The 12155-nt window shown below is 38.7% G+C and overlaps 1 protein-coding gene across 9 annotated transcripts in view; it reads right to left on the bottom strand.

Annotated features, from left to right (window-relative positions):
* Positions 1–390: 390 nt before the first annotated feature.
* The window catches only part of Apc (APC regulator of WNT signaling pathway), a 141936-nt gene continuing 130171 nt past the window's right edge, over positions 391–12155 (bottom strand). For all 9 annotated transcript variants that reach the window (XM_045132437.1, XM_045132433.1, XM_045132430.1 and 6 more), the window contains 2 exons: positions 11434–11648; positions 391–10180 (listed from right to left, as the gene is read on the bottom strand). In XM_045132437.1, the coding sequence (XP_044988372.1) occupies positions 3613–10180; positions 11434–11648 (6783 nt within the window). In that variant the 3' untranslated portion in view covers positions 391–3612. The remainder of the gene's footprint in view (positions 10181–11433; positions 11649–12155) is intronic.

Below are 12155 nucleotides of genomic sequence, written 5' to 3' on the forward strand. Positions count from 1 at the left end.
ACCTGGGCTAGATTCTTTTGGGACCCTTATTTCAAGATTTGCCTAGTCTTGTTTAAAAGCCAGGCCATACAGGTTTTGTTAGTGACTAGCTTGTTGTAGGGTCTCCTCTAGGGTAAGCATTACAAATGGCCCTGGACATGGGCAAAGACCGGGACATGTTCAGAGACTCACCACTAGGGGTGGATGATTCTACCTGAAAAGGTAGTGTGAGTAGGGCAGGTATTGTCTGACATGTGTTTTCAACAGTTATTTCTTACTAGTGTTGCTTTATATTCAATGGCCAGCTCTACTAGTTATACATTAAGTATTTTTTAATTAAAAAAGTAACAATCAGGAAACTTCAAGAAAACAAATGAACAGTCATAAATGTAGAGAAAAAAATTATCCTGATTACCAGAGGAAAGAAAGTGTATTTAGCACCAAGAACAGTATTATACATATAGAACATACAGGTTGAAAGAAGCATCAATGGCCTAACAAAAACCAGCATATATTTGTATAGACCAGAGTTGAGAGAACAGCAGAAAAAGGTCCTGGGTTTACAGGAGTCACAGTCCATAGATTTCAACAATTACAAAGTAGAATTTTAAAGTCAGTGTAAGTATGGGGAGGAAATATGCTTACTTGAAAATGAAAAAAAAAATTTTTTTCTACTCTGATTCAGCCACTTTGAAAAACTGTTTTGGTAAATATTAATGACCTACTACTCAAATCTTTCTTTAGCTCTGGGCAACCTATTTTCACATTTCTGATACTCTGTTCCTTTGTATTAAGTTTACAAAGAAACACTGTGACTTCAAGAATTCAGATGCAGTGTAACTGGCTTCCATCCTCAGCACTGAATTACCTTTGTGGTAACATGATCCACATTTTACATAATCAAGAAAATTCTGACTATGCTTAGAGCATTATTTTGGTACTTAAATGTCTTAATCTTTTAGTTACTTACCTCTCATTAACTTTCCTTATAGTGCCTGCTAATTTGTAAAGTTTATCCTTGAGTGTCTGGTTTAATAAATTGAATTTTTCTTTAATCTGAAACCAATCTCTCTCATCCCAAAGTTCCCTTTACATGTCTCTTCTAATTCTATTGCAAATTCAAATTAGGTGTTTGTTGAAGTTCTTGTCTTTCACAACTGTTTCAAACGGAATACCAGCCGATTCTTCAGACAGTGGATATCCTCAGACTTACTTTTAGTCTGCAAGTTTGCTCCCTACTGGGAGTTGAGACTAGCTATGTTATATTGGATAGCTCACTATTCAAGTCTTCCTTGCTTAGCGAGAAGAGTTTGCTGGCAGATTATAAAGTTCCAGTTAATGAATGGTCAGAGTTGAAGGCCATCATGTCAAGAGCTTCACTGTGGTATAACTTAGGACAGTCTTTCTCAGAAGCACCAGGATCACCTTTGAACTTGTCATTTTTGTAGCCCTCTCCAGATCTACTCAAACTGGGGTGTGACCCTGCTGTGTCTTAATAAGCACTACTGGGGATTCAAACATCTGTTTAAAAGTCACTTCCTTAGGATTTTTCCCCCCCAGCAGTCCAACAGGGCCCTCCATCTTTAACAGTCATCATGCCTATTAATTGATCTTCAACACTGGGTTTAGTATGCCATTTGGAACAAACATAAGCTGGAAGTATTTGGCCTATTACTTAAGGCAGCATTCAGTGAACTTCCCAAAGTAGAACTGGGACTTACCCCTTAACTAAGCCAAACCTATTATCTTTAACCAGAGGGTTTTACCCAGCAACTTTTTCTTCAAGGGACAATACAGATTGGCCCTTCTTCCAGAAGTGTTGCCTTCAGGAATTCAGTCTTCTAGAATGTGAAGTTAATTCTTTTACTTCCAACATTGCTTTTAACTTGAATTAAAAGGTAATATTCTAAATAACTAGTACATCATCTCTTTCCACAAAAATACCTGAAGTGGCTTACAAAAGCTGTCATTCAATAGTTCAAATAGAAAATCAAGAATGAAAGAAAAATAGATAGGACCTATATTCATAATCTTCCTAGTGTTTACAATAGTCTTGGAGAACTATATTGATCACAACAACTTTAGAAAAAATTTATTTGCTAATGAAGTGTATTCTTCATGATGGAAGGTTCTCTTATAGTGTTAGAAAGTGGACCCTTACTAACACTCTATCACTATACCTATCAAAACAGTTTTCTGTAACAAGGAAGGATTTCTAAAATATTCTTTTCAATATGTTAATGATAGTAAATCTATCTGTGAAGTTCCATGTGATTTTTATTTTCTGAGTATAGCAAAATACTGATTATACTTGTCTGAAAAAAAAAGTCTGCCTTAACATGTCATGCGGTAATAGGTGTTCATTTCAGCAATAAGGAGAAGAGGAAGGAGGAAGACAGTTACAATGTAAAACCTGGAAGAGACTACTTATACCTAGGAATAATGCGTATTTTTTCAAGGATAGAATTCTGTTGAGAAAAAGGAAACATTCTAGGTGGGCCAGTTATGTCCAGGGCTTAGTCCTGTGCTATCATATACATTTGTTTTAACCACGCTCCAGTAGAGTAAGAAAAAAAGTGGAAAATACTGAACATTGAGAAGTGGTAATTACATAAAAATAAAATGTAGGAATGGTTAAGTGTCAACAGTTTTCTTTTAACTGTTTGTATTACAGTAGGAGGAATTTTACTCTTAATGCATAGAATCTGAAGAAAAAATTATATAAGCTTTTAAAACAGGCCCTTTTGACAATTGTTAATACAAATGTGAAATAAGACCCTTCAAACAAATACCAATTTCAGTAATAGTTTACATATAGCAATAATTTATTCTGAAATGTTCATTTAAGTTTGTTGAGACACAATTCAGGTCTCATTAATAAAAGAGCAGCCATCTCACCTCAAATACCAGAATATACAACAGTTACAGCATAGCAAAAATTCTATCTACTTTCAGATAAAATCTAGTTCAGGTAAAATAGTTCCATTCAATGTTTTACAGTTACACAGACTTTTTTTTTTTTTAAGCACAAAATAGTGTGAATTGTTACACTGTAGCTATCTCTATGCACATCATGTGACCACAGAACTGTTAAATCATTACTTCTGAAATTGAACCATCAGTTTCATTCATGCAGTAAAGCAAAGCAGGCTGGGTAAACTTAATCATCGGGAACCATATTACTGTGAATTTCACAGCCACATGATTGTTTATGAATTAGATGGATTCACAAGGACTAATTTTTTTGCATAAATACCAATTTCTCCCTGATGTAAGTTTAGTTTATAATCTAGAAATGATTGATAACAGCAATATACCATATTTTCTATCTGTAGTGTACATTATTTTAAGATGAGCGATAATTAAGGGATGATGGGATGGATGCTACTTAAATACATGTAAAACATACTGTACAAATATACTTGGCTTTACCATTTTTTTCCCTATCTATCAATAGTGCCTCCCAAAATATGACCAGTGAAGACAAAGTGTACTATCAAATATGGCTTCCAGAACAAAACTCTTCTAAAAGGAATCAAACCTACTTTACAAAAACCTTCAATCCCTTAAAGTTTCATTTGAAATAGAATTTGTAAGTAGCAGTTGGAATTGACGACGAATTTTCCAGTTCTTTTAAACAGATGTCACGAGGTAAGACCCAGAGTGGCGCTTGGGGCTCTGAGCACCACTGGAGTCTGTGCCGTCAGACTTGGAGTCTCGCTTCTTTGTGTTGTTACTCACTGGCGTGGGGATCTGTGACGGTCGGGCTGAAGTACTGTCTGCGCTGCTTTTCCTAGGGCTTGGGTTGTAATTAAAAGGAGTCACTCTGGCAGCAACAGTCCCACTTGGTGAACTGTGTTTGCTGGAGCTGCTTGAACTGAATGGAGTGCGCTCTGCTATAGAAGTCTCACTAGTCTCTGCTGCAGGGACAGAATTACTTTGTCCTGATTTTGTTTCAGTTCCTTTTTGGTCTGGGGCATCTACCTGAATAAAGGAGTTTAGGCGGTTTTCCAAACCTATGGTGTGCACGGGAACACTGCCATTACCCACATTTTGTTTTCCCTGATTGTCTTTTGAATCTTTAACATTTGGATTCCCCTTTTCTGAAACACCATCAATCACTGGGGGCATATTACCTGTGGGAGATCTTCCAGATCTAGGGTTGTTAATGGGACAGTCCTCAATCCGCACCCACACATCCTCTGTCTTAGAAACAGCAGGTGCCATCTGATAAATCAGAGTCTTTGATTCAGCACCGTTTGTAGCACCTGAGGAAGTGGTTTGAGGAGTATTTGTGGGAGAAATTTCACTTTCTTTTATTTTTCTCCATGTTCCTTTTGTAGATAATTGGCTTTCTTTAGTTTGTTTGGGTCCTGGCATGGAGTTTACGTGTTTCTCGTCCTCACTTTTTGCTTTTTCACTGGACTCTGACGAAGCAGAAAGAATAGAAGATGAGCTGCCGGTTCTTCTCCAAGTGCTCACTCGAGGAAGGGATGACGAGTGCTTGCTGTGCTCACGCTTCCAGGTTCCTGACCTGTTGATTGGAAGTCTGGAAGGGCTTTCCGAATGCGAGCGTGCTATGTCATGGCGCTTTGCTGCTCTTCCATCATTATACTCTATAGTGGGACTGAGATTCGGTGGGAGTTTTCGCCATCCACCAGGCTGAACAGATGGATGTGTGGAAAGAGACATATCAGGAAGGGAAGGACTTAAAACTGGTGTTTGTGCCTGGGACCTAGTGGGAGAATCTGGTCTAGAAGATGGAGAGAGAGATTCAAATGAAGCAGATTCCTCTAATTTCCTCCTTAGGGTTGGGCTTGGGGCTTCTTTGATGAAAGTAGACTGGCGTACTAATACAGGTCTTTCTGACCTATCAGATTCACTTCCACTTGATTTAGTTGAAGACATTCTAGAAAGTTCTACCTTTTTATTGGACCCATTGCCATTATTCATCTGATTTAGTCCTTTAGAGGCAGACTCACTTCTTGGGATACTACTGGCATTCTTGGATAAGCCTGTTTGTTTGGTAAGGTTCTGTTGGCTCAACTGTCTGCCTGGGGATGTATATGACATTTTCCCAGAACCTGAGGACTTAGTTGAAGCAGTACTAGGGGATGATGTCCTAGGCAGTTGAGATAATTTGTTAGGAGGACTTATTCCATTTCTACCAGGAGAAATTGAGTTTCGTCCTGGAGATTGCATAGGTCTAGTTAGTGGTTGCTGGGCAGGCCGTGAAGGAGTCGAGTCTCTAGACCCTGATCTTGAAGGCCCTTTATTTGAACAACCTGCTGTGGAAGTCTGCCTGGTAATAGGGCTCAGCTCTGATTTCACTGAAGGCTTGGTTCCTCTAGGAGAAGTGGTGGCTGTCTGACCTTCACTAGGGCTTTTGGAGGCTGGAGTCTTAAGGGGTGGGCCTTTTTTAGAAACAGGACTTGTACTTGAGGAACTATTTCGAACTCCTGGAATATGAATCATTGTCCTTCCTCGAGAGATTGAAGGCATGCCTGTTTGAAGGGGCTGTTTCATTTGGCTTGAAACTTCTGAATTAGATCGAACTTTTCCAGTAATCAAACTCTTATAAACCTTTTTTCCACCTTTGATCCCTTTGTTTTCAGATTCTATCTTTTTAGCTTCTGATGTGCTTTTCTCCCCAGGTTTGAGAATTCGAGGGCCTTTATTACTTGTGAAGGGCTTTTCTTCTTGATCAGGTGTAAGATGAAAAGGTGATCCCAGAGAAATCCCTGATTTTAGTGAAAGAATGGAGTCTGAATCGGATGAGGCTTGTCTTGATAAGCAGGCAGCAGCAGCAGCTTGGTGCAAACTACTCACTATGGAATTTGCACCTTCCTGAATGGCTTTCCAGTCAAAATTTTCTGAATCAGGGGACAGACCATGTTCTGAATCTGGTCTCTGTATATCTTTCAAATCAAGAGTCAAATCTTCAGCTAATATGCCACCCATGCTTCTGGGACTAGGCTTTTCATTGTCTGCCCTGAGTCTTGGGGGCCTTTTCTTTTTGGGCATTGCTGAACTTATACATTCCTGCAACAGATCGTCTTCAGAATCAATACTAAGGGAACTAAGAGAACTGTTTCTTGAGAAACAAACGGGGGTATCTTCAACATGAAATGATTTAGGAGCATAACCTGATACCTGAGGCTTACTTGTTTCTCCTTGTGAGTCAGGAGGCTCAGTCTCTTTGACAGGTTCATTTTCTTTACTGTTGTTATTTTCTTGGTCAATATCACTGAGGGAACTGAGAGAGGAATTACGAGAAAAGCAAACTGGAGTATTTTCAATAGCAAAATTCTGTAATTTTTCATCAGTTGCTGCTCCTCTGTCTGGTATGTCTTTGGGAGACTGGGAGAACATGGGTTGCTTCTGTAGTTGTGGTTTGGACTGACTTCTACTTACTGGCTGTTTTGTGACAGCTTGTGACTTATTAGCTGGCTGTTGGTTTGAGGTTAGCTCTGTGTGGCAGGCAGCTTTAGCCTCTGAATCCTTATTTTCTTTCCCCTTTCTTAGTTCAGCCTTTTCCCTGGAAAGGTCAACATCATCATCATCAAAATCTAGAGAACTCAAAGAGTCATTTCGTGAAAAACAGTAAGGCGTTCCTTCAATAGGGGTGTAATGATGAGGTGAATCAAAAGTAAAACTTCCTCTGCCTCGATCTTCATTATTAGGCAACTTATCATTGAAATCTTTAGAATTATTTTTCATGCTCTGTTTCTTTGAATCTTTGTTGTCTGGGAAACTTTGTTCACTTACGTTATTTTTTGAGTCTGCGTTCTTTCTTACACGTGTCCTGTATTCTATATTTTGTGGCATAGGTTTTACTGGTGAAGTAGGCTTCTTTTTCTTACCATCTACTTGATTTTTGTTAGTCCCAGATGAAGACACAGCTGCTTGCTGGACCTGGTCCATTATCTTTTTCACTCGGAAAGGCTTGTGACTTTTCCCTTTGGGCATAGCAGAATTGATGCATTCCGCAAGAATGTCGCCTTCCTCGGCTTTACTGTCATCCGTGTCCGGTGTGGCTACAGATGAGGCTTTTCCTCTTTGAGCCTCATCTGTACTTCGGCCTTCTGTCGGAATGGTGTCTCGTTTTTCAAATTCACCTGACAGTGCCCCTGCTTTAACTCCTTCTCCAGCAGCTAACTCATTTGGAGGGGATTCTATTGTTAGATCACTTAGAGATGTAGCTGTGGAAAAATTTATAGGTGTCCCTTCTACACAGTACACCCGAGGCATATCATCTCCTGGTGTAAAACTAACATGTTTTTGTGCTTGCAATCTGTTTTGTGACGGTAGAAGTTTGTACACAGGCAGCTGGCTTGGCTTCCTTGCCACAGGCGGAGGTAATTTTGAAGTCGTCTGGGCTAGCTTTTTGGCTTTGCGTGATGACTTTGTTGGCATGGCAGAAATAATACATTCTTCTAATATTTCAATATCATCATCATCTGAATCATCCAACAAATCTTTTTCAGAATCAATAGGTTTTTCCATCTCTTTTTCCTGTTTTTCACTTGGTTCTTCAGGCTGCTCTGGTTCTGTTTCATTCCCATTGTCATTTTCCTGCACTGGAGGCATTATTCTTAGCTCCACATCTTTCTGTATAAATGGCTCATCAAGGCTCAGAGCACTCAGGCTAGATGAACAAGAAAATCCATCTGGAGTACTTTCTGTGGCAAAATGTAGTAACGTATCAGTATCTGGAAGAACCTGGACTCTCTGAACTGCAGCACTGACTGCAGCCTGCTTAGGCACACTCTCTCTCTTTTCAGCAGAGGGTACTTTATTTTTTGGCACCTCTCGCTTGGTTTGAGCTGCCTGAGGAGGGGGTGGAGGAGTTTTGCTTCTGCTTGGTGGCATGGTTTGTCCAGGGCTATCTGGAAGGTCACTTGGGCTTATAATGCCACTTACCATTCCACTGCATGGTTCACTCTGAACAGAGCTGGCAATGGAGCGACTCTCAAAACTATCAAGAGAACTGACAGAAGTACACCTGCTAAACATGAGTGGAGTCTCTTGAACATAGTGCTCTGGTGGACTTTTGGGTGTTTGAGCACCACTTTTGGAGGGAGATTTGGCCCCTGAAGAAAATTCGACAGCTTTGTGCCGGGCTGATTCTGAAGATAAGCCAGAAGCTTGCAGCCTGCTAGACTTGGCTCTAGCATGCTGGGATGCTGCTGGAACTTCACTCACAGGGTCTTCCACTGACCCAGCCACACTGCTCTCTTTTATTTCCGCTATTTGCAGAGTAGTAGCAGAATCTGCTTCCTGTGTTGCCTGATCACATCCCATTTCATCTTCAGCTGATGACAAAGATGATAATGAACTACACCTTGAAAAACATATTGGGGTATCTTCTACACAGTAAGTTTGTATTGTTTCTTGGTTGATAGAGGGAACTTTGCAAGTGGCACTTTTTTGAGCCTGTCCACTTCTACCTTGGGCTGAACTTGGATGCAGCTGATTCTGCCTCTTGGCATTAGATAAAGGTGTGGATGCGTTCTCACTGCTTGAAGAGATGTGTTCAGGTTTAGTGCTTTGTGTTGATGAACTCTTAGAGAAAGAAAAGGATGGTTTTTGTGAGGAAGAAATGTCACTGGTGTATTTTAAACTATAATCAATAGGCTGATCCACATGTTTTTCCTCACTGTACTTTATACTAAAATTTGTTGGTCTCTCCTCTTCTTCAGGCTGCTCTTCCTCAGAGTAACGCTCACTATAGTTGGTAGGCTTATCATCTTCATAGTCATCTTCCTGACACAAAGACTGACTTACATTCTGATTTATTCCATGACTAGAACCCACTCGGTTTGTTTCTGAACCACTGGTTCCTCTCGACCTATATGGGGAAACACATTCCTGTTGTCCAAAATGTGGTTGGAACTTGAGATGCTTATCATCAGTGCTCTCAGTGTACACAGGGTAAGTGGTGTTTTGAGTTCTTGATTGTCTCTGCTCACTCTGTTTTATTTCATCTTCTATTATATGCTTGGGTCTTGCCCATCTTTCATTCTGTGAAGGACTCTGCCTTCCAGAGTTCAACTGCTCATCTGAATATTTAAGACTGTAATTTATTGGTGTATCCAGTTCTCCATCATTATCATCCATATGATTTGCACTGTGTATTTTATGAGCTAGATCAGCTGGATATTGTCCATAGCTGCAAAATTTACTCTCATCATCTTCAGAGTAGGATTCAATTGAGGGCTTCATTTGTCCTCGTTTACCATAACCATCACTACTACTAACACTATTTAAACTGTCATTTGAAGATCTCTTATATTCCGCTTTGGCATAAGGCATAGAGCATGTTCTATTTGAATTCTCTGACTTGGTAAAATTGTATGTGTTTGAATGTGTATGGGCAGCAGAGCTCCTCCTCACTGCATTCCTCTCATCTGTCACACAGTGCAAATCCGTGGTAGAACCAGAACTTCTTTCTTCCTGGGAGGTGTGAATGGCTGATACTTCTTCCATGACTTTGGCAATCTGGGCTGCAGTGGTAGAGATCTGCAAACCCCTCTTGGAAGAGGTGCCTGGATTTTCTGTTGCTGGGTGGTAGGTGCTGAGGCCAAGCCCTCGTTCTCTCTCCAAACTTCTATCTTTTTCAGAACGAGAACTATCTAAACTTCCCCTTGATGAGGAGGAGCTGGGCAACACTGTAGTATTCAAATATGGCGAAAGAACAGTCATGTTTCCAGTATTAAAATTTTCTGATCTGTTATCATCATGTCGGTTGGTGTCAAAAACATAGTCTCCATAAAGATTTTGCTTGTGTCTCTGCTTACTACGATGAGATGCCTTGGGACTTAAATTGTCAATATTGTCAAAAGTTTCTGATAAATGTTGAGCATCTAATTCTGCTTCCAGGGCTTTCTGTTTCCTAACATGAAGAGAGGGCAAGCTGGAACCAGGAGACATAATATTGGCATCCTTATACTTTGCAGGTCTATTTGCCATGAGATTCCTTAAAGCTGCAGCACTTCCCATAGCAATCATTTTGTGCTTTGAATGAATGAGGTTCTTGAGCATGCTAACTGCCCCCATGTCCCATAATGCTTCCTGGTCTTTAGGATTTCTTGCTGAGAGATTCCACAATGTTCCACATGCATTACTGACTATTGTCAAACTGTGAGATTTCAAGTGCTGTAATAAGGTTTGCAAGCAGTTGTTTTCTCTTAAGATTTGCCTAAAATAAAAACAAAAAATTACAAAACTAAGGCCAAAATTTGCGAGTAGTAACAATCAATAAAATGACAAAATAATTTAAAATCCAAAGATAATTGCTAAAAGAAATAGGCATATATGATTTTATCAATTCTCATATGAACTCCAAGCACACCACATTTCTTTTATTCTTTGATTTACATAATGTTTATTGTTCTAGAGTGGACCAAGTAAACAAGTTACTTTTCATTTATCCTATTTACTACTATGAGTTAACAAATGAAAAAAAAATTGAGCAAGCACATTCACTTTATTTACATAATAACAGTTTTCTAACTTAAGGACTGTAAACATGTCATAAAATCTTAAACAGGGACTTTGTGGTATTTAATATATAGTGGGCACCACAACTTTGACTATTTAGATATTTTGGAAGAAGTAGACAGAACTGATTGATAGACCGTATGTAGTTAGGTAGCACACTCTATGTTCCTAGACCAGCAAACTTACTTTCAAAAGTCATCTCTATCTCTGGCTTGATTTTGGATATTCCCATCTCCCTTACAAGTGCTCTCTGTCAGACTTGAGTGTGTAATCTTTAATATTGGTTGTTAAGGTGAAATATAAGCTTCAACGGGGTATTCTTCACCAGCAGGAGGAGGATAGATAGAGGGTGATAGATCAAAATATATTGTATACATGTATGAAAATGTTATAATGAAACCCAATATTTTATACAATTAACAAACACACATACACACACACTAATCAAAATGAATAGTGGCATAGAGTTCCTAGTTTACATTATCAAAAACTTTTAAAATGTCGGCTTTTCTTTTACTGGTATAATCTCATATTCTTTTGAAAACAGCAGAACAATGAATAAATTAAAAGGAATTAGTAAGCTGTGAAAGGTACCTGTATTCAAGCAGCAAGAAAGTAACTATTGTATTGGGTCATACTCATAATTTTTCTTTGTTTTAAAAATAAGCCATATACTCCTTTATGCCATCTGAATAAATAGGGATGATTTTCTGTAAAATTTTGACCTCTCATCTATAATTTATTTGTAAATTCCTATGAGATACTATAGAATTTATTAGAATGAACATGTTAATGACTTTATCTAGGAGTTAATAGTTATTTTTTCACTGCGATAAGGTTATTTTGCCTTGGAACTTTCAGTTACAGAAAGTACTGTTTACAATTAGGTCTTTTTAAAGAAATAAATTCTGTAATAATTCATTTGAAAGGAATATAAAACTTGTTATATACCTGTGGTCTTCATTTGTAGCTATCAAGCTGGACACATTCCGTAATATCCCGCCTCCACTTTCTATAATGGCTAAAGTATTTGTCTGGCTCCTGTAAGTCAGTGTGCCGACCAAAAATGCAAGTGCACCATCTACAGCACATATATCAGCTTTATTCTCAGTGCAATGTGCCGACAAATTCCATAAGGCACTCAATACACTTTTGAGAGTTGATTCCTATTGATAGAAACAATATATATCATATAGTTAGAATTGGAATTTTATATATATATATTTCAAATATATATATTACTTATATATATTATTTTTATTTGAGAGAGAAAGATAGGGAGAGAGAGACTGGGTGCACCAGGACCTTCAGCTACTGCAAACAAACTCCAGAAGCATGTGCCACCATGTGCATCTGGCTTAAGTGGGTCCTGGGGAACTGAACCTGGGTCCTTTTGCTTTGCATGCATGCTAGTGCCTTAACTGCTAAGCCATTCTTCCTGCCCAGAATTTTTTCTTTTTATTTCTCTTACTGCTTTACTCTCCTCACTGGTAAATTAGATGGGAAAATCTTCTAAGATGCCAAATGGAACTGAAGTCAGTATCCCTATAAAATAACCACAACACAATATTAAATGAATCATTTTCATCCTGTGTATCAGAGTACAGATGTATCTTTAAAGAAATTATATTAGGATATGAAATGTAATTGATATACATTACAAAAAGATAACA

Source organism: Jaculus jaculus, chromosome 13 (genome assembly GCF_020740685.1).
Source record: "Jaculus jaculus isolate mJacJac1 chromosome 13, mJacJac1.mat.Y.cur, whole genome shotgun sequence".
Taxonomy (NCBI): Eukaryota; Metazoa; Chordata; class Mammalia; order Rodentia; family Dipodidae; genus Jaculus; species Jaculus jaculus.